The sequence below is a fragment of the Lepisosteus platostomus genome, chromosome 4, assembly GCF_059453375.1.
Source record: "Lepisosteus platostomus isolate fLepPlt1 chromosome 4, fLepPlt1.hap1, whole genome shotgun sequence".
Taxonomy (NCBI): domain Eukaryota; kingdom Metazoa; phylum Chordata; class Actinopteri; order Semionotiformes; family Lepisosteidae; genus Lepisosteus; species Lepisosteus platostomus.
In genome coordinates this window covers 9,032,039-9,059,509 of record NC_142614.1, presented here as the reverse complement: position 1 = coordinate 9,059,509, position 27,471 = coordinate 9,032,039, and the positions used below count along the sequence as shown (strand labels likewise).

The 27,471-nt window shown below is 47.9% G+C and overlaps 4 protein-coding genes and 1 long non-coding RNA gene across 7 annotated transcripts; 4 read left to right on the top strand and 1 right to left on the bottom strand.

Moving 5' to 3' along the window:
- Nucleotides 1-971: 971 nt before the first annotated feature.
- On the bottom strand, nt 972-2,830 carry sst5 (somatostatin 5). The gene is made up of 2 exons (XM_088628234.1): nt 2,653-2,830; nt 972-1,385 (listed from the first exon to the last, which is right to left on the bottom strand). The coding sequence occupies exons 1-2, from the start codon at nt 2,785-2,787 to the stop codon at nt 1,200-1,202; spliced, it is 321 nt and encodes a 106-aa protein (XP_088484360.1). The 5' UTR covers nt 2,788-2,830; the 3' UTR covers nt 972-1,199.
- A 914-nt stretch (nt 2,831-3,744) lies between these two features.
- Nucleotides 3,745-8,716, top strand: LOC148672470 (uncharacterized). The gene is made up of 3 exons (XR_015935786.1): nt 3,745-3,950; nt 5,596-5,745; nt 6,146-8,716. It is a non-coding gene; the product is annotated as an uncharacterized LOC148672470 (long non-coding RNA).
- Nucleotides 8,717-8,929: 213 nt separating this feature from the next.
- Nucleotides 8,930-13,307, top strand: LOC148672469 (uncharacterized). 2 transcript variants are annotated; one of them, XM_088628205.1, is made up of 3 exons: nt 8,930-9,915; nt 10,104-10,382; nt 11,966-13,307. In XM_088628205.1, exons 1-3 carry the CDS (start codon nt 9,405-9,407, stop codon nt 12,583-12,585), a joined length of 1,410 nt encoding a protein of 469 aa, XP_088484331.1. In that variant the 5' UTR covers nt 8,930-9,404; the 3' UTR covers nt 12,586-13,307. The 2 variants fall into 2 exon arrangements, with proteins under 2 accessions (XP_088484331.1, XP_088484330.1); XM_088628204.1 differs by having other exon boundaries at nt 8,931-9,915; nt 10,101-10,382.
- Nucleotides 13,308-16,709: 3,402 nt separating this feature from the next.
- Nucleotides 16,710-20,019, top strand: LOC148672468 (uncharacterized). Of its 2 annotated transcripts, none has more exons than XM_088628202.1 (3): nt 16,710-16,869; nt 17,701-18,121; nt 19,572-20,019. In XM_088628202.1, the coding sequence occupies exons 2-3, from the start codon at nt 17,723-17,725 to the stop codon at nt 19,947-19,949; spliced, it is 777 nt and encodes a 258-aa protein (XP_088484328.1). In that variant the 5' UTR covers nt 16,710-16,869; nt 17,701-17,722; the 3' UTR covers nt 19,950-20,019. The 2 variants fall into 2 exon arrangements, with proteins under 2 accessions (XP_088484328.1, XP_088484329.1); XM_088628203.1 differs by having other exon boundaries at nt 16,732-16,873; nt 17,705-18,121.
- A 2,648-nt stretch (nt 20,020-22,667) lies between these two features.
- LOC148672467 (uncharacterized) lies at nt 22,668-24,920 on the top strand. Its single transcript, XM_088627269.1, has 4 exons — nt 22,668-22,826; nt 23,763-23,826; nt 24,384-24,656; nt 24,859-24,920. The coding sequence occupies exons 2-4, from the start codon at nt 23,817-23,819 to the stop codon at nt 24,918-24,920; spliced, it is 345 nt and encodes a 114-aa protein (XP_088483395.1). The 5' UTR covers nt 22,668-22,826; nt 23,763-23,816.
- Nucleotides 24,921-27,471: the final 2,551 nt, after the last annotated feature.

The window sequence follows — 27,471 nt, the reverse complement described above, 5'->3', positions numbered from 1 at the left end:
AGGATTTCCATGAAAGATAGTCTTTGAGCCTGTTTCTACTTCTGCAAAAGAGTTAGGAGTTCCTGTCGATGTATCATTTATACCTTTGGTGAAAGTGGATCAAAGTCAGCGATTAAATGACCTGTTAATTTAATCCTCATTTACAGCCACTGGTACGTTTAGCTTCCTGTATTTACATTTAATTTAAAAAATCTGAAGCTGCCTTCAATTTAAATCTCCCCCTGCTCTCTTAATAAAGAAAGACAAGAATTTAAGAACTTCTAGAATTCACCTGCTGTCCCTCTAGTCCACTGGTTCCCAGTCCTGGTGACCCATACACACCTGCTGAAGAAGATGCATCAATTGAATATTTGCGTTTTGTTTATAGGCACAAGTTTGGGATTTTATTTCACTTACGAAACACAACAGTTAAAGCTCTGACATGGGAACAAAAAGTTCACATTAATCTTATGATTATTAGGTCAATGAAGGATTTGATGGGATTTCAGTGAGGGCACGGCTAGAACAAAATCCAACAGGTGTGTGGGTCACCTGGACCAGGATTGGGAACCACTGCTGTAGGAAAATACACCCCGCAATCCGTACCCCCCAGTGTGAATACAGGAAATTAAACTGAGGGATGAACAATTTGATACCCTTAAAGAAGACTGAGGCAGACGTTCTCCTGCCTCTGGAAGTCCTCTAGTCCTCCATCATCCTTTCCCAATCCTGTCCTCCCATAATGTCATCGCCTGCTCTGTCCTAACCTATATTGTCCTGTACTTTCCCACCCCACCTTGTTCAATCCTGTCTGTCCTTCTCCACCCTATCCTGTGGAGGCAGCCACTATCCCTAATTTCGCCAAGATCTCCTACTTTATGTTCCAGTTCCCCCGTGGCAAATCCGTGGAATGGCCGGCGGAGCGACTCCATTGCAGGGGTGGGGGGTGAGACGCAACAGGGAAGGGTTTGCAATGAAAAGAGACGCACTGGCACGGAACAGCAGAGCCACAGCCGGGTTTTAATCGAAAGATGGGGTCCAACAGGTTCAGGAGGCTGTCCTCTGCACGTGGTGTCGGGATCCATTCCCGTTTGTGCATGGGTAAGAGGTATAACACACGTCTACATCTACAGGTACAATTTACTGGCCGCCTAAGCCAAGGAGCGAGGTGGGAAGGAGCGGTCCTGCAGAGATGGGTGGGGGATGTGCACACAGAGGGGTCAACACGAGGTGAAGGTCTTCCAGAAGAAATTTCGGCAGCCGGCTTTCCGCTCGCGCTGCGCCAGGGGCAGCTGCCGGGGCACATCGCTCCGGATCCCGGCGTCTTCGGCCGAGCCGGGCGGGATTTCGTTCTCGGCTCTGAGGAGGTCTGAGAAGATCTTCAGGAGCAGCATCCGGGAGAGGTCCTGGGGAGTGAGAACGGAGGGATAAGCAATCGGGGCAGGAAAAGCTGGTTCGTTTCAAGGCTGGGTTGTCAATGTCTAAGAATGTGCAGAATTATAACATCTGTTCTTGGCCAAACTCAGAGGTGAATAAGGCAATCACAAACCCCAACTACTAGCCCTGTATCTGCAGAGGATTGCCTCCAGTTCTCATTCTGAAGCACTGCTGTGTCTGCAGACTTTCAATCCAGCCGAGAACTTTACAATCTAGACGAGCTCTTTATTGGCTTAGCCAACATGAGAACGTCACTTAATACACACTGGCCCTCCAGCACTCGAACTGGAGATTCCAGGCAGTGGGTAGTTTGTAGTTTCCCCGATTACTGCAACTCTAAAAAAGGATGGAGAGCCTGCATGATGACCTGCTGTATGTAAAGACAGCCAGTGTAAAAGTGAAAACATGGAGACGGATCTCCACCACTAAGCATGCATGTACAGGGCATGTCAGAGAGTCGGGGAGAATGAGAATCAAACAATCAAGGTTTATTTATCAATGCACGAACAGAGCATACAGCGGTGTTGTCGGCAATGAAATGTTTTATCCATGAGCTGGTTAAGAGGAATAGAAGATTAGAAGGACAGAAGTTTTTAGGGATTAGGTTGGGATTACGATACAATAGATTATACAATTGCTATTTACAATACAATTAAAGATTGTGCGAAAGTAACACCAGGATAGGAGGTATTTAGCGCTGTTCATGTGTGTCCTGAGAGTGCAAAGTGACAGGAGGGCACCGGTGCACCTGTCAGTTCAAGTAAGTTGCCTATTTGCCAGTGGCCAGAGAGAAAGGAGAGATCATGCATCTGTGCATGCAGATGGTCTTACAGACCAAGCAGGATCTTGCACGCTCAGAGTACAGGCACTGTACAGCTAGCATCCCGGCACAAGAGAGCCACTCACACACAAACAGAGGAAGCCTTAACAGTGCCAGATTCTCATCGGATTCACCTTAAGAAAGAGTTGATGAAGGGATAACCAGGTGATGCTACTGTTAAAACAGGTTTAAGTGCCAGTGGATTCCCGATTCAACCCCGTCTTGCTATTGTGTCTACTGTGTGCCACCTGGTACCAGAGATAGCAAACTTTTTATGGAAGCCGTCGCAGAAATTTGCATGGTAGATGTTGAGTTTTCCAGTGACGGACGGACCCGAGCATGCACTACACTTGATCTTAGCCAAAAGACCAAGAAGCGATCGACCGAAAGACCCAGGCGAGCATATAGACACCTACCTCCTTTCCTTCAGGAACCTCTGCTCGGAGCAGGTCAGCCAGCCTGTCCCTCTGCGGCACTCCACTGACCCGGGCCAGCAAGACGGAAACAGAGAGAGCCACCAGGAGCACCTGCAGCTGAGAGCACAGCATCATCTCCTCTAAGTGCTGAGGGTCTTGCAGTGAGATGGTTGATATAAACCCTGAAGGAAAATCAATGAACTGAGGCTGGGTGATCTGTGCAAGATATTTATCCCCTATTCCAGGTGTGGAACTAAGGGTGATTGAAGGACTGTTGAGGCAGCCAATCGGAACCTGTGGGTGTGGCTTAGAGCAGGATGATGTCATTGAGCTCCACCCCCCATCAATTCACAAACTCAGCTCCACGTTCTAGTTGTAACAGGGAGAGTAAAACACGGGACAGGGCAAATATTCTATTTTACTTCAACTGTTAGTCCTTTTCTTTTCATCCCCAACTGGTTTCAGTATAGTCCTGCTCTGCTGCAGGGGTGGATATATCACCCTGCAACTCACCAGCAGCCATATCACCCTGCAACTCACAACTGGCAACCCACTGAAGCTAAGCAGGTGTGAGCCTGGTCAGTACCTGGATGGGAGACCTCCTGGGAAAAACTAAGGTTGCTGCTGGAAGAGGTGTTAGTGGGGCCAGCGGGGGGCGCTCACCCTGCAGTCCATGTGGGTCCTAATGCCCCAGTATAGTGACGGGGACACTATACTGTAAACAGGCGCCGTCCTTTGGATGAGACGTAAAACCGAGGTCCTGACTCTCTGTGGTCATTAAAAATCCCAGGGCGCTTCTCGAAAAGAGTAGGGGTGTAACCCCGGTGTCCTGGCCAAATTTCCAATTGGCCCTTACCAATCATGGCCTCCTAATAATCCCCATCTATGAATTGGCTACATTACTCTGCTCTCCTCCCCACTGATAGCTGATGTGTGGTGAGCGTTCTGGCGCACTATGGCTGCCGTCGCATCATCCAGGTGGATGCTGCACATTGGTGGTGGTGGAGGGGAGTCCCCATTACCTGTAAAGCGCTTTGAGTGGAGTGTCCAGAAAAGCGCTATATAAGTGTAAGCAATTATTATTATTACCTGAAAGACCCCTGCAAACTATTTCCATCACTCAGGGAGAGGGCTGTGGAGATATGGGATCAAGCTGCCAACTATGTTTGCTGAAACTGATTACTTCAAGAAGCTGGTAGATGAGAGCCTGCTAACACAACTCCTCCATCTTATTAGTACCTCAATAATACTGTACAGCTGTGACCATAATTCTGGAATTCTTTTCACATGCATTCCAGGTAAGGCATTAGATCATGGGATTTTTTTTTATTGTCTAGCAGTTTATTTCATTTTTGGTTTTGCTCTCTGCAGACTTATGTTTCAAACCCATGCTTAGTGAATAGGTAACCATATGTTGCCTGCATGTACTTGGGAAGTTGCTGATCAAAGTAAAACTGATGAAGTCAGCCCATTGGTGCTTTTGGTGCAGTTAGAACAGGCTACGCCTGAAGTACTTCAAATTGCAGTCTTGTTTACACCCCTGTGTACCTGCATGCATCAGTTAGCCTATCTGCACTGACTCCTTGTCTTGAAACTTCTCTGCTGTGCTGTGCTCTGAAGTCCATTCCAATCAGAGGCTATGGCAGATGGGTTGTAATTAAGTCTAACAGGTTTGTGTGGTGGAATAGCTGCCTCTCAGTGGGTGTGACCTTTCGCTGTCCCCCTGTGTCCAAGATGAGAAGTGACTCAAATGTTAATTAGCCAGCCCCCTCCCCCGTCTCTTCCCCCAAATTTCCGGATTTGCTCTCTTGTGACATGACTGTTTAGAGGAGGAGAGTGCACTGACTAGCCTTGATCTGAAGGCAGGAGGGGGGGCACTGATCAGCCCTGATCTGTAGGCAGGAGGAGAGTGCACTGACTAGCCCTTGTCTGAAAGCAGGAGGAGAGTGCACTGACTAGCCCTTGTCTGAAGGCAGGAGGAAAGGGCACTGACCAGCCCTTATCTGGAGACAGAAACAGAACAGCCTTGTTCAGAAACAGTTTTTTAAAAGGTCGCTATAACTTCACCACGTTGCTCTTTCCTGACCCCCAAGACACTGTGTTAAAGTGAAGTGTCTCCTGTTTCCAAACCTAAATGCACCTGATCCTAATGTCTGTTGGCAGACTCCGGCCAGTATTGTCTGGTCTATAGCACAGCTCAGCCTGTACTTTGTGTCCTGACCCAGTTGAGTCACAGTAGCCTCAGTTACCTGCCAGCTCATTGGATTCTGAATGGTTCCAACATTAGACTTGCAGTGCAGGCCTCTGTTCTAAAACATCGCTGGAGTTTCAATAATGCACATATCTCTCGTCTAAACTCCCTACATATGTGGGTCCTTCAGTGCCAGGGTTGTACCCCTGGGGTACCACACAAGGGACTCGGTTCTCCGCAGTGCAGTTCAGAGTGAGAGGACCCCCCCTCACTTCCCCACCACCGTCTACCTCACTCTCAGGAAGAGCTAAGCTTGCTCTTTGTTCCAGTGAGTTATTAATCGCGGGGCTTCATGCCGCCTTGGGCTGCGATTAACATTTTAATGAGAGACGAGCTGTCAGACCGGGTGCCATGCTGGGCGCCCAGAAATCGGCCATGTCCGGGGGCGCGGGCACCCACATCCTGCCCCCGGTAAAGGTCACTCATCTCACTGCAGCTGCTGGAGGAGGGTTTGGTGCCAGGAGCCCTGCAGCAGCTGCAGCTGATCTGTTCCATTTGGACCTACTGCACGTCCCAGTCCGGGGTGTCCAGGGAAGTTCCCCATAGCTCTGCACTTAGAAAGCTAGATGTTGACCTGACTGGCTGAGAGTAGGCGGGGGGAATGAAGTCCAGCAGAGACAAGAACACACAGAACAAGAAGGAGAAGCACAAAAGGGTGCCATTTTTTAAGTGTTTGTTTCCTACGGATTCAGGGCAACAGAGGGAAGCGCATGAAGTCTGGCTTCCAGTTCATCAACATCGTGAAAGGCGCTACCCCAGGCCATCAGTGAACTTCTCCAAGGACAGCGTCCACACAAAGACATGGGGACAATCGATCCAGGAACACCCAGGACAGAATAGGGGTAACATTGCTTCAAGCACCCATCGAATCCAGACTCTACACCTTCTTCTCCAGAAAGGCTTTTACTTAATTGATGTCTGTGTCTACCCCCATTGAATCTTCTACTGCATTCTAAACCCTTGTTTTTAATTATTAACAGAGTTATGACACTGTTATCTCCTCATATTGTTCTTTTGCTATTGTCAAACTGTTTGAGAATCTACTTTCAAAGGTGCTGTATAAATAAAGTGTATTATTATTATGCAAAGGAAATTGGGCTAATAGGTTTTACAAGTAATAGTAATAGCAAACACAACGTTTCAGCTGTGAAGCCTTCTTCAGGTGTGAATGTGAACCGAAACGTTGTGTTTTCTCTCTTCTCTTTTCAGCATGGAATAAACCTGTTACTTGTTCCTTTGCAGACTACGTGTGCTGACGCAGCTCCCCACCTGAACTACTTTATTATCAATATTGTTATTAGCATTATCATCATCGTCAACGTCCTACCTTGTGCTGCTGGAAGCCCTGATTTGGGGCTGGGGCTGGGGGCAGGCTGGGCTGACTGGCTCAAGGGATGGCGGCAGAGGGCACCCCCCCCTGTGTACCCACTATCCTGCTTGTCCCGGAGCTGCAGGCTGGTCCTGGGTCAGGATAGCCAGGGCTTGATTGGGATGGACAGGCAAACTGCTGGCTTTATTATTATTATTATACAGAAAACTGCAGGATTTCAGAACCACATGCATTGCCAACCAGGTGAAACTGACGTTTTGGGACTTGATAAGGACCTCCTGGACCATTTATTTCATTTAAAAATGCAGTATGTTCTCTGAGAATGTAGAAACTACAAGTCTGCAAATGGATGCAAAGGCATGGTAACTTCGTCTTATGCCCCTTGTAGGGCCTGATGCAGATGCTCAAGCAGAATGTTGTATCTACACACGGTGGCACTGTGGCTTAAGATCAGTGCCTGTGGCTGGAAGGTTGCCGGTTCAAATTCCATGGCCGGCAGAGGAATCCTACTCCGTTGGGCCCCCGAGCAAGGACCTGAACCCCAACTGCTCCAGGGGTGCCGTATAAATGGCTGACCCTGCTCTCTGACCCCAAGCTTCTCTCTCCCTGTCTGTATCTCTCATGGAGAGCAAGCTGGGGTATGTGAAAAGACAAATTCCTAATGCAAGAAATTGTATATGGCTAATCTTATATTATCTTACCCAGTGCTCATGGGAAAATTCCACTCGTTCGGGGGCCGGGGGTGGGAGCTGGATTGGTCCAGCAACAGGGGTGGGTTCCTTCCGTTATCTTGTCACATCTATTCAGCTTGCAAAGTTTTTTTGGAAGCAGTTTTATTTCTCCACTGGAATGTTAGCGCCCCCCAAAAAAGTGAGCCGAATAAACTGGGGGAGAGTGTCTAACAGGCTGTCTGGTGAAGTTACGCTAATAAGAAAGCTCCTTTAAGGTCGGGAACTCGTCAGCCCAAAACGAAAGCAGTGAACTAGTCATGCTAATTAAAAACAAATTAATTAAGATCGACAAGGCTGTGGCTGATGACATTTAGACCCCAGCAGGTGATGGCTGCTCTCACAATAGCTAAGCGTGTTGCTCACTGATCTTTTAATTATCCCACCCATGTAAGTGTAAGAGAGGAGGAATATACCAATTCTATAGACAGCCAAGGGGCTTGCCACAGTGTATCTGGAGGGTGCTTTAAACCAAAATACCAGACCTTTCCCTGGTTAAAAAGTTAAGTATTAAGTGTTAAGTGTTGTGGTCATGTTTTAGTTGAACCAGGCTACATAACACACCACCACTCATCCATTTTCAGACTTTGAAAGGAGGGAGCTGGAGTCTATCCTGGTAAGCAATGAGAGAAAGGCAGGGTACACCCCGGAAGGGACACCAGTCCATCACAGGGCACACGGACACAAACGTATGCGCTCCAACCTAGGGCCAATTTTCCCAGAAGCCAATTAACTCATCGGCATGTCTGGACTGTGAGAGGAAAGTGTAGCACCAAGGAGGATTTTTTTTTTAAGTTTTTGTTTTTGTTGTTATTGCTGATGTTCTGTGTCTCTGTTTTTGGTGATTCCTTCAATGTCTTTGTATTGGAGCATACATGCAAATAAGCATTTCATTGCACTTCTGCATAGGACAATAAACTGAACTGAACTCCACATGCACACGGGGAAAACATGCAAACTCCACACAGACAGCACCCCAGGTCCAGAATTGAACCCAGGGCCCCAGCACTGCAAGGCAGCGATGCTAACCCCCTTCACCACTGTGCAATCCTCTCACATTCGTAAATACTTAATAAAAACTGCACAACATGAGATAATATGTTACATCAATTTGTACTATTGATACATCCTCTACTGACTCGTAGACCATTATGCATATGTGTCTAGGGAACCAAATTTAATTCAATGTTTTTACATCTTGTCACCACTGGCGATGTTTTTTTAAAGCCGGACAGTCTCGCTTCATCTCAGCATCGTCTAGACGCCTAATGCACACCAGCTGCCCAATGGACGCTAAACAACAAACAAGAAATAAAGTCAGAAACAGATGCCAAAACGTGCAATTCGGCATTAACAATTTATCCTGTGCATTCATTAGAACGAAGTCGTTTTGGGATTTAACCGGTTAAGACACCAGTCCACTCAGACGGTTTTTACAGATAATGTTCACGCAACTCTGGATGTTGATAGGTTGGTCTTCAAACGCTGACCAATCACTTTTGAAAACTGCCTGCCTATGACGTTTTGTCCAGCCCACCCCGATTGGCTGGCTGATTTGGTTTATGGCCAACCATGAGTCACTCTCCGATAAAGTTGCACGTATCTTAAAGAGGATGAAGTTGGTGTTTCAATGTTTTTTTCCCACGATTTAAGGTTGATTCTAAGCTTTCTAGGTATGGAATTAAAAGAAACGTTTCAAAATTCCCTGTGATATTAGCTCATTTAGAAACACACACCTTCAGGAAGGCATGAGAAATTTTCCTGTCACATCTAAATTTACAGTAAGAACATAAATTAGCAATCGACGCAACTTTGAATTTGTTTCATTTGAAATCAACTAAAATTAGAATCAAACATTGCATATTTGAGTTATCTTGTACATTTTATCCCAGCTCATGGTTATTTTCTGCACAGTACATTTCGGGCTTTCGGGTGTGATGAACTCTGAGAAAGTGAACCAGTCGGCCAATTCAATCTATAAAGAGGAAACAGGAAGTTAGAGAGCCATCCCCGAGTGTTTTGAAAAACAAGCGATTCGTTTCTTCTGTCCCACAAATCAAATACCTAGAGTTTTAAAAGAAAAAAAATCTTTATTTTATATATTTTAACAAGTGTATTAATCAGGGTTGCTCATGTCGTTCTCACCAAGCATGTAACGGAACTCTGACGGGTTCTTTTTATCAGTCTTGGTGTTTCTCGGAGTTAAACTTGTTAACCCGACCGATTTGGTCGGCTTTTGTAATAGTTTTATTTTCACTGGATCGAATTTGTACTCGATTCTCGGGTCATTTCCGATTAAAACCCGTTCTCTCCATTTGTAGGAGCCGTAAGTAAAGGAGATACATTTTCAAACGGATCGCGCGTGTGAATGCCGATACGTGGCCGCTGGATGAGACGACTCTTCTTGTGAAAGGCAGCTTCGCTGGAATCGATCGGAAAAGACATGAAGCCGGTCCCCAATACACCCCAAAAAACGGCCGTAGGCGTCTCGCATGCCCTGCAGGACGAACTGGCCGCCACCATCGAGAACGCCTTCAAGGTGGCCGTGGAAATAGCCGTCTTCGAGATCACCAAGCTGGTGGGCACCGTGCTCGGGGACGTCCGGGACCAGATGGACGAAACCCTGCAGGAGAACCAGTCCCTCAAGCTGAGGCTGGAAATCTCCGAGCGGGAGCTCAAACTGACCCGTGCCTCGCTGGGAAGTCAGCGGCGCCCAAGGGTCAACCCGCGCAAGTCCGGGGCGCAGAGAAAGCGAGCCGGCAAGGCGATCGCAGACGAGGACCGAAACGACCTGTTGGCCCCGGACGAGCCTCCTCCTCCATCCCGCTGCCAGAGACCCGCGGCTGCCGATCTGTCTGAAGGTGGCGACGATGGCCGAGCCGGCTCCCCCGAAGGCGATGGCACCTGTGGGGAAGACGCGCACGGGAGACAGCCTGGAGAATCGGCTGCGGCAGGTTCGTTATAGCTTAGAGATCAGTTTCTAGCCCCGATCCGGGAACAATTGTGTCTTCTGGATTTCATTCGTCTGAGCAATGATTCATTGAGTGTGCCTGTGTCTGTGTGTGCCGTGTATATATGCAAACTTTTGCACGGTGGTCCTGTGTGCCTGACGCATGCTTCTTGATCCTGTGCTCCCTAGAAGGCGCGGACGAGATCTCCATCATCCCGGACTCGCCGGCGGAGCCCGCCGACGGACAAGAGGCGAGCGGACGGAGCCCCCCGGGCCGGGAGGAGCTCGACGACGTCTCCGACGTGGAGTACGTGATCGTCAAGGAGGAGGGCTCGGACCCGGAGCCCGTCGCCGAGGAGCTGGCGCGCCTGCAGTCCCGGCTGCTGGAGGAGTGGAGACCGGAGCCCCTGCCCCTGCCCCTGCCGGGCCGCGACGCCGACGGATTCGGTCCTTCCTCGGGCCGCCCGCTGTGTGAGTAACGGCTGAGATCCGGTAGAAAGTGGGGACGAGTTTCTTTCAGTTCCCCGGCTCTGGTGCAAAAGGCTGGGAAAAATGCCTTTGCGGGCATTGGGCTTTCCCCAGTGTTTCTTCCTGTGGGATTCTGGAAGTTCCCAGGCTCAGGTAGCAGAGTGCAGCAGCAACAAACGTCAACGTTTTGGGGGAAAAAAAGCCCAAAGAGTTCTGTTCTCGCACCTGTGTTTTTATGCATACTTATCCTTTTGCTCCTTTGACATTATCCGTTTCCCCAAAAAGGACTATACTCTTTTATTTTCTTTCTGAAATTCATTGCAGGTTCATTTAAAGTGGAGAACAAGAGGCATGTCTTTACACAAAGAGTTGCAGGAGCCTGGAACAAGCTGACCAGCCATGTTTTTAAAGCTGATCTCTAGGTTTCTTTCCAGTAACGGCTGTTGAGAACCCTGGATCAATCAAACGGCCCAGGTGGGCTGAATGGCCTCCTCTTGTTTATGACTGTTATCATGTTCACGGAAGTTTCTTTCTTTTATCAGCGAGGCGGCACTTCCCCCATCTCTAGGAGCCCCGTCTAGATCATCCTAAAGCAGAGCAAAACCTTCTCTAATTCGAAATCTGTTTGCGTTTTGTCTTCCTTGATACATGCACAGAGATGCAAGAAGTCGCTGCTCAGCTCAGCGTTGTGCTGAAACAAGTTTGTTGCGATGAGTCGTCCAGAGAGCAGAGCAGGGCCTCGTCCTTCTCGGAGATCAGCTCTGGACATTCCTGCTCGCTCTGCTACTGAGACACGGCATGAATAGCCGCTTGTGTTTCTTATGGCGGAGCGGTGGCTCTGTGGCTAAGGATCTGGGCCTGTGGCTGGAAGGTTGCCGGTTCAAATCCCGCAGCCGGCAGAGGAATCGTTAGTTGGGCCCCTGAGCAAGGCCTTTAACCCCAACTGCTCCAGAGGCACTGTACAATGGCAGACCCTGCGCTCTGACCCCAAGCTTCTCTCCCTGTCTGTGTGTCTGTCATCCATGGAGAGCAAGTTGGGGTATGCGACAAGATGAATTCCTAATGCAAGAAATTGTATATGGGCAGTAAAGTGATGTTGATGTTGTTGTTGGAGAACAGGCACAGCGCTTAGGTATATGTAAGGTGCAGATGGAGTTCATTACACTATTAATATACGTCATATGTGCTGTTGGAAGATTTTTTCAATGTTATCTATGAATATATGTGAACATGTAGCGGTGCAGCAGGTACAGTAACAGCAATAACTCAGTTGCGTATGTTAACTTTTATTTGGGTTATTTTTTTAACAGGGCATTGTGTGAGAAGGGGTTATTTTATTGTGCAATACTAAGCCGCACTCTTTCTTTAAAAAAAATAATCCCCAGCAGAAAAACACTAAAGTCTTCTCTTAATACTTTTTTACTTAGTGCTTGTATTGGTGGAACCTGTAACATAATTAAACAAATAGGCAGCATTGGGGAATATAATATTCCACCTTGAATTTGTATAAGAAGGTGAATGTTTTTTAGACTGCATCTGAAATTGCAGGAAAAACCTGACTGGATCTTTTCCTTCTTCCGAAACAGTTGGCGAAGACCCTCACGCCTTCTCCCAGACTCCTGAGCCCATGCCCCTGGAGACCCTGCAGGGCGCACAGGAAGAAGGCCGGGTGCCCGATCCCAGCGCCCTCCCTGCGTCCGGCTCCATCGGGGCATCCTTGCCCACCCTTCATCCCCCTGGTCATCCAGACCTCTCCGGAGAGCCCTGGGCCGGATCTTCCAGCGGCGGCGGCGGCGGCGGCGGCGGCGGTGGCGGTGGCGCCTCGCTCCAGCCCGGGAAGGAGGGCAGCTACCCCTGCAAGACCTGCGGCGAGCAATTCCAGCTGCCGGGCGAGCTGCGCAGGCACCGGCGCGCCCACGCCGGCGAGCGCGGCCCGTACCGCTGCCAGCAGTGCGGCAAGGACTTCAACCGGCTGGAGAACCTGAAGACCCACCAGCGCATCCACACCGGCGAGAGGCCCTACTGCTGCTCCGAGTGCGGCGTGCGCTTCCGCCACTCGGGGGCGCTCAAGCGCCACTTCCGCATCCACACGGGGGAGAAGCCCTACCCCTGCCTGCACTGCGGCAAGGCCTTCCGCAACTGCGGGGGGCTGAAGTTCCACATGCGCATCCACATGCGCGAGGCCCTGCTCCTGCAGCTGGACTGATCGGCGGCCCCGCGGGGGCTGTTGATGCCGGAGCCAGGTGCCGCCGTCGGTCGGCCTGTGCAGAGCAGAGCCGCTGGCTTGGCGGGCTGATCAGCACTGTGCAAGACCACCGGTTGTTATTGTCATGATGGCAGCAATTCGGGGGGGCTAAACCGATGACCTGTAGCAAAGCCCTTTTGCCTTATCTGTAGGCTCATCAAGGCTTTCTTCTGAAATAGGAAACACATGTGAATCTTGATACACTACCTGCAGCAGCCCCAATGTAAAGCTGCCCCAGATGTCGAATTCCCGTGCCGAGCTGTCAGGCTGGGCAGTCATACTAACGGATAGGAGATCTGGGTGAGAGATCAGCTGCAGCTCAGTTTGACCCATTCCAGGGTTTGCCAGCCTGTGGGGTTAATGAGCGAGAGGTCACTTTTTTTCTGCGTCACTGAGAGATCTTGGCTCGCTTGTTGACTCCGGTGTGGATCAGACTGTTCTTTGGTGGGAGTCTCTGGTTCTACCTCCGACATTCCTCGTGTGTTATAAGTCTGAACAGTAAAATGGGCTTACCTGGTCAGTTCTGTGACCAGAGTGATTCTGGAGTGGGGTTTCCGAATAAGAATGTATTCCTAACACCTGTCAGTCACACCACTGGAAACGCGGTATAGAAAATGTTCCTGATGTGCAAGAGTCTTTAACCAAACCTTAATAATAATAAAAAAAAATAATAATAACAATAATTCCTTACACTTGTTTTGCCTTTCTGGACACTCCACTCAAAGAGCTTTACAGATAATGGGGACTCCCCTCCACCACCACCAATGTGGATGATGCGATGGCAGCCAGAATGCACCGGTATGCTCACCACACATCAGAGTGATGAAGCCAGTTTATAAATGGGGATTATTAGGAAGCCTTGATAGGTAAAGGCCAGGGGGAAATTTGACCAAGACATGAACTTTAGAAGATGCACAAGAGATAATGTATGTGCAAGTCTGGTCCAAAAAAGCCCTGCTGTGTTAGCAGAGACTGCAGGGTTTGAGCTGCTGGTGCTGAGAATGAAAATCCAAACATGGGGATTTTTACCTCGGTGATTGCTGGTGATGGGCTTTTCTTATGAATCTGGTAAATGATGGGGAGTTGGATCACAGGGAAAGTTTCTTCCAAAGGAAGAATGCAAGATATAAATATACTGAGAAATCCAGTATATTTAAAGCAACTTTCCACAGAGGTGCTGAATAAAGAGCTCCTGTGTGAAACAACCAAGCTAAAGCCAGCCAGCCTGTGTGTGCTCTTCCTGTGGCAGCGCCAGTTTCTGTTCCGGCTGCAGCTCTGTGGTCACCGCGGGAGCCTGCGGGTGTATCGTTGCTGAGATCGGCGTGCAAGCTGTGACTGAAAGCTGACTTTTGCGGTCGAGGGCGTTTTCTCCGCTGGTGGCTCTTTGATGGACTGAGCCAACCGCAGCGGAAGAAACTGGGTTTGGCTTTGATGTGTTGGCATCCAAGTTGCAACCCAGGTGTCTGAAAGGGATCATTAAAGCTCTAGACCAGGGCTGTCCGATTGGAGTCCTGGAGGACCTGGTGAGTCTGCACAATCTCTTTAAAGCAGCAGCATCTGAAGAGCTGGGAGAACCAGTGAAACTGGTCCAACGAAATACCGAGGTGATTGATTAGCTGAGTGGGAACAAATACTGCAGACACACCGACACTGCAGGACCAGGACTGGACAGTAGCAGATTGGAAGCATGAAGAAAATAAGAGGAGGTCATTCAGACCATTTGGCTTGTATGGTACTTAGTAGCTTAATGATCCAAAGATCTTCAAAAAAACAGCCGGTGCCAATTTTGAGAACATACCTGGATTGCCTTTTCCATACTCTCACAGCTCTTGGTGAAAAGAAGAGCCTCCTGTTCTCAGTCTTAAATGTTCTTCCATGTAGTTTCCACTTGCGCCCTGTGGTTGTGTGTTCCACAGTTCACTCTGAAGAAAGTGAAGATTTTGAAAGTGCTTGTATCAAATCTAACCCGTAGTCTTCAGTTTCTTCAGGTGGTCAGTGTAGGCCCGGAGATCCTGAATTCTGGTTAATGAGCAAAAGTAACATGTACTCACCCGTAAGAGACCTGGGAGAAAGCATCTACATCATTTACATTACCAGAAGGGCTTATACTCAAAAGTAAGTGGGGAATAATAATTTCAAAAGCGTATCATTGATCGGAGTGGAAAACTGCTTCTGTAATGACCCCACCAACCCCCAACAACAAGAGCACACAGGCCCTCACCGCACTGAAGTGTCTTCCGCCTACTGTCGCACTCCAGCACCGGGGGTCTGCTGCCCTATATAGAAATTTGGTTCTTGTGGGCTCCCATTACACGGGATATCAGAAACAGACAAGACGTGCAGAACTGTCCTCTTGACAAGAAACACTCCTATCTTTCACGTCTCCCGTCTGCACTATGGTCCGACCACACGGCCTAGCTGAACGGCTCAGAGCTGAGAGAATGCATCATCCTCGCTCTGAGCCGACTGCTTTATTATTCCCTCCCAGAGCATCATTATTCAACCACAGTCAGATAAACAGGCACAGGCACCCTTCACCTGAAACCGCCATCTAGTAGTTGTTCGGAGATTAGGGTCTTTGAACTAACGCAGACTAATACTCGTGTGCAGAGATACTGAGTCTGAGGTTTCTACCACTGCCTTCCTGCCTGCTCTGCTTCTGAAGTGGCTTCTTACCAAGCAGCCTCTGAATTAGAGGAGAGAAGGACAAAAGGACTGAACTGAAATATCTAATCTGGAAAAGGTCCAGGAACGTCATCTCTTAGTAAAAGGATAAGGTTGTTAGCACACCATAGGCAAAATTGCAATGACTTTACACTGTTTCCCTCTATCATCCTGAATGTGCTGTTGTCTTTTTACCTCTGATTTCATCTAGAGAAGAACAAAACAGGAACTTGTTTCTGTTTCTACGAGTCTGCCAGGTCTCCATTAACTCCCAGTCGTGACACAGAGAGTGCGGTATGTTATTATCTTTATGTGTAGCAATGCACCCTAGAAGTGTAACTTTCACATACCATATAAGACAAAACATTATATAATAGGTTACGGATGACAGGAGGTCCTTAAATTTCCCTGCAATTTCCCTCACGGGATCAATAAAGTATCTATCTGAACCTGTCAAACTCATTTGGTTTCTAGTAGATAATCTCGTCCTGTCATTTCTTTGAGGTATGTAGCACATCAGCTTTATGATGATATTGATAATTGTATAGCTCTGTATTGCTTGAACTGTAAGCAGTTCAGAGAGAAGCAAAAAGGGCAATTCTTGGCCTTAGATGGGCTGTCTTAAATAGTTAAGGGAAGTAAAAGTAACTTACTGTCTTCAGTCCTCCACAAGGACAATTACAAGGAGACATGTAACTGATAGATGTAACAGTAATTAAAGGTTTAAAGGTTGTTGACAAGACCAAACTGAAAGACTGTGCTACAGGACTAACAGTGAAGCAATGAAAACAAGGGGAGAATGCGTTAGATTGTATTCAGGAATGAAAGCAAGACCACAACAGGACAGGAGTTCTTTACACCAAGAAAGGTGGAGGATGGGAGCAGTCCAAGCTCTGCAGCTAATTTCCTGGGGGTGACATCCTGCATTTGAACAGCTGCTGAGCAAGATATGTCAATGTCCTAATTTGTCCCTGTTATAATTTTAAAGTTTATATTTAATTTATAGAGAGTTTAGTTAGTTTGGGAATTAATCTGAGTAGAGAAAATCTTTAGGGAACCAGTAACGGACCGATACAAAACAAAGAGGTTATATGCCTCTACTTTCACAGAGCATAGTCAACATACAGTCCCAGAGAACGGTACTAACACCACCCTGTGTGACTTCAGTAAATTCACCTGGAATTTCAACTCATTAGGATGTGCCAGATGCAGGGCAGTTTCAAATGAAAGGGGCCGAGAATTTACAGCTGTACAGGTAATCCTTGATGAGAGATGTGTCAATGGAAAAAAGATGTGGAAAAGATAAAGATCTTGCAGGGGTATTTCTATATTAGTTTGTGGTCAGAGCTGTGTCTCTTGTGCAGAGGTGCAGAACAATCTGGTCTATTCTTAGTACTGTGAGTGCTGTGGGCTGTCAGCCTGCGTCACTCTGGGAGTGCACAGGAAAGCGAGCAGCATAAAACTAAGAGCCGCAGACTCTCGAGACTGGAGAGTGAAGGCGGACGAGTGGCAGACCCCACCCTGAAGACCCTCTGTGGACAGCAGCCCTCCTCTGTCAGCACTGACCGAAGACGAGACCAGGCAAGTACTGCACCTGCTGGCCAGGGGTCTGCCGGTATACCCCTGGAAAGCCAAGGTGTCTGTCGGTGATCGGACTGGGTCGTCCGGTTTGGCTCATGAGGAGACACTTAAGGACTGTGGCTCTCCAGGAGCCAGGCTGTGTTGCTGCTAAACCAGCTGGCTTAGAAAGACATAATGTTTTCTGTCCTTAGTATTTTTGCAGACTTACTGTGGTTCCACCATAGTTTTCTTTCATCACCCTTAATGTGAGCTTTGTACTACGGTGGGAGTCCTGCAGGGAATGTGGCTTGAAAACACATGGCAGTTTATATACCATTGCCATGCTCCAGTGTGGTCAAGCTAAGCAGAAGTGCAGAAAACAGAAAAGGTAAATCCACAGTAAGTCTCCACAACACTATGGAAAAACATAAGCCATTCATAACGGCTATAGTGTAGCTGTAAGAGTGACTGCACTGCAGCAAACACCCTGTAGATTAAAGCAAGCAAGGTCATGGTTTGTAAATAGCGAAATATCTGCATTCTTCAAGATGAAGCTGATTTTTTTTTACTTTGAAGCAATAGCTTGATATACCATCTTGAGTTAATATCCATAGCTGTAAAGACACTACTCTGCAGACACCAGCTAAAAGCATGCCATCCGAAACTGACATGAACAGAACTTCCCAGGTCATAAGACTTAATTTCATTTCAGGTTCAGTGGTATTCTGTGGTAGGAGTGAGGTGTGGAACGTAACCAAACTGATTATGCTATACCGTGTACACTGGAAACTATTCCCAACCAAATATGTATTTCTATATTTTTACACGCTCTCCTTTTCATTCTGTCTACAGATAGTGTGCAGATCCGGAGACGATGATGACGACGGTGTTGAAGATGCCTCTGTGGCTCACCTGTTTGCTCCTGCCACTCTCCAGCTGCCAGTTCCTGGAGAGCTCCTCTGTGCCTCGGTCCTGCGTCTACCTGCACCCCTCGGAGCCTGGGACTCGCCTGCCGCTGCCTCCCCAGAGAGGAGAAGGGGGAGAGGGGCAGATTCGTCCGGGCTCTGCTGGGTTCCTCAGCTCCTTCACTGTAGCACAGGGCTGCGTGCTCACGCTGTGGGGGGGCAAGGCACTGGAAGGACCTCGCTCCTTCCCCAGTGGGACGTACTTCCATGTGTCCCTGGGGCTGGGGGAGGAGTGGGACCCCACCGACTTCCACTGCAGCTGTGAGGACCAGCAAGGAGACGAGGAGAGCAATGATCAGCACGGTTTGGTAAGATGGCACACTGACACACTAATATTAAACATCGTGCTCTCTGATCTTGAAACAGCATGTGTTCTCTTGGGTAGTACTATAGAACAGTGGACTCTACACACTGCTTTGACCAAGTTACTTTACTCCAAGTGCTGCATTTCACTAGGAATGACAACACCCAAGATGAAAGCGTCATAAAAGGATTATGGAGCTAAGTTTTTGGCTTAACCCGCTTGGCTGACTTTGCAGCCATGGGACCCCCATGCGGGGTACCAAGGGGTAGCTGCAGAGCTGGAGATGGGCTGGAGGTAGGATGCAAGAGACATCTCGTAGGTGTTCTTAGCGTTTTGGGAGAGGAACGGATGTTGGGAGCGATTGCTAATTACTTACAGCTGAGGCTGATACAGCTTGGTTGTTGTCATCCCTCCTGAACTTTCGTTAGAAATTCCATTAAATCCTCTGCTGCAGGTAAGTGATCATTGCAGATGGGAACTCACAATTGATTCATCTAGTTAAATAAAAGATTCAACTAGAAAAAAACAGAAGGATAGAATACAAGACAATACGATAATACCTCAGTGTTTGATTTCTCCAAAATTTGTTTTGCATCCAGACAGCTATGCTTTACACACAAAGAAACTTACAAAAAAACATATAAATAGTACAAATAAACATTACATTAAGAACAAAGCTTTACATTGTTCTTAAAACATTACATAAAATATATCAATCTATACATAATCATACATACAGTACAATTCCTTCAGGAATCTACACAGCTACACCTGAACCTGTAAGTTTACTCCCCTATATGGGGAGTGTGCCACCCTGTATACTGTAAGTCTTGTGTATTTTGTAAGTGTTAGGGTAGGGGGGGGAACATTTGTAAGTGTTAAAGGCTGACATTTATAGTACAGGATTCTGCAGAATCAGTTTGTCTGGGTAATGCTTCTGTCCATCTCATCTGGGATGTTCCCAGCCAGTGATTTGCTATGCAACTCAATCTGGCCTCCCTAAAGTATCCTGAATTAAACTGGTGAACCAATTTCTCTCTTCTCTGCGCCTGCTGTGTGCCGCTGCATACTGGCTGTCATGTGTGGCCGAGGTGGGAGCTGTATTTCAGTGGTGGATGAAGGGGATTCTCTCCTGTATGTAAAACACTTCAGGTTCCTTTAGAAGAAAAAGCACCGTACACTTATTAACAGTGCTGTGAGTGTCTGACTGTTGCTTCATCATTTGAGACTGTGGCATGAGTTTTTGAAAGAATTCTGTGCATTATAATATATGTGTTAATTATGATAATTGAAATAATATGTTAATTATATCTCCTAAATCCCAGTGCCTCATAGGTGGGGCTTGGGAGTGCTAACTGTGGAAAGTGACAGGCAAGCCCAAGCTCATAGCTCAAATGAAATAAAAGAGGTTCAGTGCTAAGCACATATTTTGTCTGCTTGCCTCACTGCGACAGCCTCCGAGGGAGAACCCATACAAGAAGTTTGTGAGGCAGCATGTGGACAACTCAGTTCAGAAAGGCGACATCAATTACTGTAAAAGGAAAATGAAGGAGATCAAAACACCGCAGGGCACATGCAAGCAGAAAAACACCTTCATCCACGCCGACGAAAGTCAGGTCAAAAAAGTCTGCACTGAGAATCCTCAGAAGGATCCCAGAAAACACAAGAGCAGCAAGCCCTTCCCCCTTACCGTCTGTGAGCGGGAGGGACAAACTTGCAACTACAAGGCGACAAACACGAAGAACCACATCCTGATCACCTGCAACAAAGAAAACCAGCCCGTGCATTTCGACAAGCTACTGGCCAGCATGGGGAGCACTGATATTTTCTAATTCCTTAAGAGTGGCAATATTTTTGGCGTGCCATGAAGCATTCTAATAAAAATGCTCTAAAAGAAAAGAACTGCAGCTTTCTGGTTTTTATTTCATCCTGCAAGAGGTATTCAAGATGTTGTGGCGAGTCGGCTACGTAAGGCCAGATACCGTGTATCAGATTGCTCAGTCTTTAACCTACTCATCCACTCATCTACAGGACAGGGTAAAGATGTCGGGTGCACCGAAATATTATTAATAATAATAATAATAATAATAATAATAATAATAATAAGTAGTAGTAGTAGTAGTTCAGGTGGGGAGCTGCATCAGCATGCGTAGTCTGCAAAGGAACAAGTAATAGGTTTATTCCTGTCCTGAAAAGAGAAGAGAGAAAACACAAAGTTTCCGCTGTGGAGCCTTCTTCAGGTGTGAGCCTTCTTCAGGTGTAATAATAATAATAGTTTACACTTACATAACACTTTTCTGTGCCCTCCACTGGCCCCACTGACACCTCTTCCAGCAGCAGCCTTAGCTTTCCCAGGAGTCTCCCATCCAGGTACTGGCCAGGATCACACCTGCTGAGCTCCAGCAATCTACCAGGTGTGAGTTACAGGGTGGAGTAAGGAGGTGGGGTACATGGTGGAGTAAAACGGTGGGGTGCAGGGTGGAGTAAAGAGGTGGGGTACAGCTCATTTCCTCAAGGTCAACCACAATGGGACAGTTTAATATAACAGTCAAACATTTTTCAAAATGTGAAAAAAAAAAACCTACATGCACACAGACCAGACAACCATTCGAACCCAGGACTCAGCTGTATTGACTGTCATATCACTATGCTAACCTTAACTAGTTCCATATTGCTAATGAAAACACCACTTTAAGTTTGTTTTTATTGAGAAACAGCATTACATTGTTAGAGTAACGTAATTCATGTAATTCATAGCGGGGCTATGGGACTGTATATACTGGGACGGAGGCTGGGAGACAGTCTCTTCCCTTCGTGTCTGTGTTAGTGTAGTTGCAGCGCTGAAATCCCTGCTCCTGTGTGTGTACTTTCCCCCTGATCAGGTTAATAAATGTGTTGTTCAGCCCTTTCTCCTGAGCCCAACGCCTGCTCCATTCCGTACCGAACCCCGTGGTCTTTACATTATTCTTCACTCCTTGGTGTCTGGCTGGGCGCAGTGACACTGATCTTACAGCCCGGATCTTCCACATGACCAGTGACCATGCTTTCACTGTGACTCGCTAGGACTGTAACTCCGTTCTCTGCAGCTGCCCCCTTGACTGCCCCAGCCCCGTTTCTCCATGGTGAGAATTAAAATCGTCACTCCCTGGTGCCTTGGTGCAGTGACACCGATCTGACAGCCGGGGCTTGCATGAGCCCTGGCAGGGGGGTTCTGCTGCCCCCTGCCGGTTAGGGTGCGCCCCGCTGTCTTGAGTCGGCTGATAAAACCGCGCTAATCCAGCAGTCACGGGGATCGCTCATTTCTTTTTACACTCCGGTGCAAAAAGCGTGACGTTTCAGCCAATGCTCTGGTGCAGGTGGGCTTGAGGCTTCCATTATCTGAGCCCTGAGGCGGCTGGGGGGGCTCAGAGCCAGGTGTTGATAATGGGGGGGTGCAAACTGAGCTGCAGGATAATGTGGCTCGGTCTGCAGTGAGCAGCGGAGGTGGAGCCAGTCGATGAAGCCTCAGAACAAATAAAAAACTATTTATGCCCCCCCGCGCTGCTTTGATCCGATTTTCCATGTGATTAGTGAAGCTGGTATATCTGCTTAGCGCATTTTCTGCATTGCTCCGGTGGCAGTGGGAAGCCAGGGCAAATCAGACACAACAGCAATCAAGCGCTGTCCATCTGAGCCAAGTGATCACATCAAGGAGATCCAAGAACTGAATTGTTGTAGCCTCAGGAGTGAAATGCAAACCAGGAGGATGCAAAGGGAAACAAAGGGACGTGTATTTAAGAGCTGAGAAAAGGGGGTACCTCTTAACACAAAGAGTTGTGGGAGTATGGAACAAATGACCCACTCATACGGCTTTTTCTTGTTTGTTGCAAGAAGCGGCTGGATGAGATCAAGTAGCTGCTGAAACACAGACATGCCTGATGGGCCAAAAGGCCTTCCTGTCGTTTGCCAACCTTATATTCTCACGTGATCAGCTGGGAAAGAGCAAGTTTAACTGCGTGTTAATAAATCTGAAAACTAAACTGCAAAACAGGAAAGGGGTGAAGCTATTAAATGCGGTGAACAAGTAAACGGTCATTGATGTTTTTAGCAGGTCACACCCATCCTTAAATGCCCCACCACATGTACTGTAATATTCTGGGTTTTTTTTCAGGAAACAGAAAAGCAGCAAAGTTAGAGGTGAATGGGAAAAGTTCACAATCTGTACTGGTGTCATCTTGAATTTCGCCTTCAAGCCCAGAGAGAATAGCCTGAAAGGTAAGGAGATGTCTTGTTGATTGAATTTTGTCAGGTTTTGATTCGATTTGCAAGCCCAGCTTGAATTGAAAGCGAGATCAGCCCAGGATGTTGCTCGGCTTGCACCATCCTCAGCCCGCCGTGTGTTGTTAAAACCGATCTGTCTGCAAGATGCTTAACCTTTCACTCTTGATCTGAGCATTTGTGGTTTGCTTGCCCATTTGAGATTTGTTGACTTCTGGGAAATCCCCAGTTCAATAATTGGAGGCTTACCAGATGGATTGGCACTGCCAAACCTCATGAAAATCCTTTCTCCGTGTTTTCGCTGCCTCCCTCTCTCGGTCTACTCACCCAGGAAAGTGGGGCTGTCCAATAAGAGAAGGAGGAGAAAATTCAAACCTGCTGAGACTCCGACAGAGACTTGTGCCAACACAGAACTACCCCACAACAGGCAACAACCACCGTCGTTCCTGCAGGTAAGAAGCCATTTTTGACATGTAATTTCTTAAAGCACGAGACCACATAATGAATGTGGGCTGCCCTTGCGCCAGAACTGTGGTTTTCATTTCTATTTCTGGCAACTAGATGAAAAAAAGATGACAAAGGCTCCATTCCCGGAAGAAATTGCCCTATCCTTCTGGCACAGTGAACAATGTTTAACTTGTTATGGAGCACTTAGAAAACCACAGCCTGTCTCAGCCCTGTTTAAATGGCCCTGTGGATGTGGGCTGTTAAGGTTAATTAGGAGTATTAATCAGTTCAAGCCCTTCTTCCGATAAGAGGGAAGACATCTTGTGTTTGTTTGCCGAGAGTGGTCTCCCTGCCCTGATCCTGGAGGAACACCACAAGATCAGGAGAGGCTCAACTCAGCTGTGTGCATTCACCTGTGCCAAAGCACTTCTGAAACGAAAACGCGAGGAAGGCTCCGTGTGATCTATTCGAGCAAACAGATCAATGAAAGCGATCGGGTAATGCAATTAGAAGCCCAGCAGGCATGAAAACAGAAGAACGCTGGGTTATTTCTGGACCAGGGCCGAGATCCACTGGCTTAAAGCATTCTGGGAAGGAGACGTTGAGTGAGCGATGCTTTCATTTTTGAAAACATTGCCTGACGTCTGACAACAGGCGAGTTCTCCTGATGGGAGTTCCCCAGCCCCCATCAGAGCCCAGGCACAGCAGCTTTGTTAGAAAGGGTGTCGAGTAACTCTGGTCTCTCCAGCCACCCTGCAGAAACAGACGACAGTAAACCTGCAGTCTGCATTTGCTGCAACAATCTTCTGTCCAGCAGCTGTGGTCGATGTGCATGTCTTTCAGCAGGCTGTGGTGCTGAGTTTTAAGTCAAAGTTTTTTTAGCCTGGAGAGTTCATCTGTCGGCATCCCCTCACTTTCATTTTAATCCTTTTTGTTTCAAGGGGAGCAGACGCCCCGTTTACTGAGTGGACTCTGAGAGGGCAGCGATCTGGGTGATGGCCAGCAGTAAGTGAATTTGAGGGCATATCTATGAGCTGCCCTTCCCCAAACAACATCAACCACAAGAAGGAAACTGACCGAAGATCATTTTTTGTTGCATTAAATTTAGTTAATTAAATACATATGCATTTCACCACACCACCCTATACAGAATAGCTTCAAGTTCACAAAATAGTTCATGAGCTGATCTTAAATGTTATTGTTACTCATAGTAGTAAAGCAGCAGTAGCAGTACGACAGTGGTAACAGTGTTAGTAGTCCAGTTTAGTGAGAGTTATATACAGTAAGTAGCAGCAGTATTACAGTAGTAATACTGTAGCATTAGAGGTAGTTTTAGTAGGAGTACAGTTGTAACAGTATCAGAGGGAGTGGTATTACTGCTCTACTAATTAATAAGCCCCTTAGTGTTATTTATTGCAACATGTAAATGCACAACTTCTGACATCATGTTAAACACTGTTTCACACAGGTCATGCCAGTGATTTATAAAAAAACCCAAGTGTGGTGTTGCAAGGTCCCACAGTTTATCCAATCTTCCCTCTTTGTCCTTCTCCCTCTCCAAGCGATTCGGGAAAGGGACTGGTGCCTGGCTCTGTCCAACATCCTGGAGGAGCTCCTGGAGAGGGAGTACAAGAAGCTGCTCCTGCTGCTGGGTGCGATCCCGGCCGGAGTGAAGGAGAAGACTGGGAGGGAGGACATGCCCCAGGTCATCGTCTCTCACTACGGCCTGGAGGGCTCCGTGAGGGTCATCCAGAGAGCCATGAGGGCCATCCCCCGGAACGACTCCAGGGTGCAGGGCCTGCTGGCGCCCTTCACTGCGGCAATCCAGCTGACAGGTAGGTGTGATTGTGCCACGCGTCCTTCCCCATTGCTTAAGACATTCATTGCCATCGTAGCATTTAAATTCCAACTAGTTTGGATTCGCCAATTGTGGCTTTACGTTGTGGCTCACAAAGACCCCTCCACCCCCCCCCCCCCCCACCGCACGGGGAGAATGTCATTGGGCGGATGAGCTCCTCTGACCCTCCTACCCCTAAGGAGCCATCCAATCTGAGACCCTGCCAGCTCTGCACCACCACAGCAGCCGAAGGGGAGAGTGAATGTCGACAGGACATAACTTCAGTAGCGGAATTAACCTGGATTGGAATAGAGGTGTGGCTCTCCAGAATGCATGGCAAGCTCACAGGCATCCCTGCAATGCATTGAAACATGATTTGTTCACATTTTCTTTTTAAATAGACTTGCTAGCGATTTCTTTGTTTTTACACTCCTGAAAGCAGCTGGAATCTCCCCTAAGACCTTTATGACCTGCTTCAAGGTGTTAGTGGCCTGACCTCCCAGTAAGAAATTGACTGCATCAAAGTCTAGCCTTTTTGTCATTTGTTCCCCTCTAGTGAAAAAAAGCACTGGGCCTCAGACTGTACCAAAACCAAGTCAGGACCAACCGGGCTTTCCCTTCCTCCAGTGTGAGTGTGTCTTTGCACAATTCCTCCAGGGTGTCTTCCGAACAGAGGCCTTGGATCAGAGTATGAATGTCCAAACCAGAATTATTTTGTTTTCTATTATGGTACTTCAGCAACTAAAGCTGATTTTTAGGAATTGGAAAAAATAATGAAACATTTTTTAAAATAGTTCAATCACAAGTAGCATATTGGCCCAGTAATTAGCATTGCTGCCTCACTGTGCTGGGACCCAAGATTCAGCTCTGGAGTACCATCTGTGTGAGGTTAGCTTGTGCTCCCTGTGTTAATGTAGATTTCTTCTGGGTCCTCCAAGTTTCCTCTCCAGTCCAAAAACATGCTAGTGAGTCTATTGGCCTCTTGCAAAATTGACCCTGGTATGAGTGTGTCCTCGTCTGCCCTGTGATGGACTGGAGTCCCGTCCAGGGTGTATCATGCCTTGTGCCCATTGCATGCTGGGATGGGCTCCGGCTTCCCCGTGACACCGTACTGGATAAAGGGGTTAGAAAATGGGTGGATGGATAGTGTAATCATTTTCTACAGCAAACAAAGCGGACCCCTGCTTCTCTTTTTGGTTCGCCGAACTGAAGCTGCCACAGTACCGAGTGTTCGTTCTGAACTGCAGGCGAGTTCTACCTGAAAACAATGGCGGATTTCGCTGGCGCTCCCGAGCGACAGGACCGGCTCATCGCGCGGCTGTCCTTGACGACCGCAGAGCTGCGGGAGAAGGGGGCGGAGCTGAAGGGGAGGAGACTGGCGGAGCAGCTGGACCTGAACGTGACGGAAGCGAGGGAGCTGGCGTCTCGCGTGGACCCTTACTTGTACCAGGGGAAAGCGTTCCCTTGGCACTACGTCATCCAGATGCTGCTGCTCTCTGACACGGGGCCTGAACGTCAGGACAACGCTGCTGGTCTTTTCCCACAGCAAACGGTCCTGAAGCACAGGGCAAGGAGCTCACCAGCGAGGCCACATCACTCCACAAAGAGAGGCCGGAAGAAGGGAGCTGTACTGGATGAGAGCGGTCAGCGGGACTCGGCAGAAGGCCTCCATCAAGGTGGTCATTGGACACAACCAGATAGTTCCAGGGCTATATTCCGTGTGGGACCAAGAGAGGAGGAGGAAGCTCGGGCTGTTGCATCTGAACATGGTCGGTATTTCACCCGAACATGGAAAAAGCGTTATCTAAACACAAACCACCTTTCTGAAGAACAGAGCACTGTGGACTTAAGGAAGGGGTCTGAGGTCAAAGATCAGATCCATAAGCCTACTGACTTTAGTCCCATCAGGTTAAAGGCGTCGGTTCCTGATGAGCTCTTGGATGATGAACAAGAAAGTCCACTGATCCAACAGGTTGAACTTTCTGACCTCCAAAGGTTGATGTCCGGCCTTTCTCTGGATGAGGACATCCCTCACAGCTCCATCAGCCTGGGCTTGAATCCCACCGCTGACACCAAATGCCAAGACAAGAGCGCTGATGAAACCGAATCCCTGAGCCGGTGGGTGAGCTGGAAGGCAGACAAGGAAGGCGTGAGTGAGGAGGAGGTAGGGCGTCAGGTAGTGAAAGAGACCAAGAGGCAGCACAGTATGTATCGGTGCCTGAGCGCACATAACTGCACCGTCTACCGCAGTGGGTGTGAGGTCCGCCTGTTGTGCACTGGGCGGAGGAAGAGCGAGTGCCTGACACACAGTGGTGAGCCCAGGGTGAAGTTCAAGTTCGAACTGCAGTACAACATGTGGACAATGGGAGACATCTGCGTTACAGACGTGGTCTTCCTTGACGACGCCTCCATCCGGAGTTACAGGTACAACCTGCTCTGGTTCAAAAACTTCTACCAGACTTTCCACCTTTTCCTTGGCAAGATGCTCTTTCCGTTCCTGGCACTGTACAAAAAAGCTCAGGAAGAAAAGGTGCATCAAGTAACAGAATAATTGGAGAAAAATAGAATAATTATTGGTGAATAATTAAAACTTTGAATTGCAACTCACCATGAAAAAATACAACAAAGAGGACAACTCCGGCATCCCTCTCTGGAACTAATATAGTTGTGCACTAATACTTTCCTCGTGCAGGCTTTGCTTTTCTGCTCCAAAACATTAGCATCTTGTTTACTTAGAAAACACTGGTGAATTCTGGTGCTCGTGAGGCCACTCTGGGAACTGCTATATGTAGTCATCCGTAATTGTGTGCTAT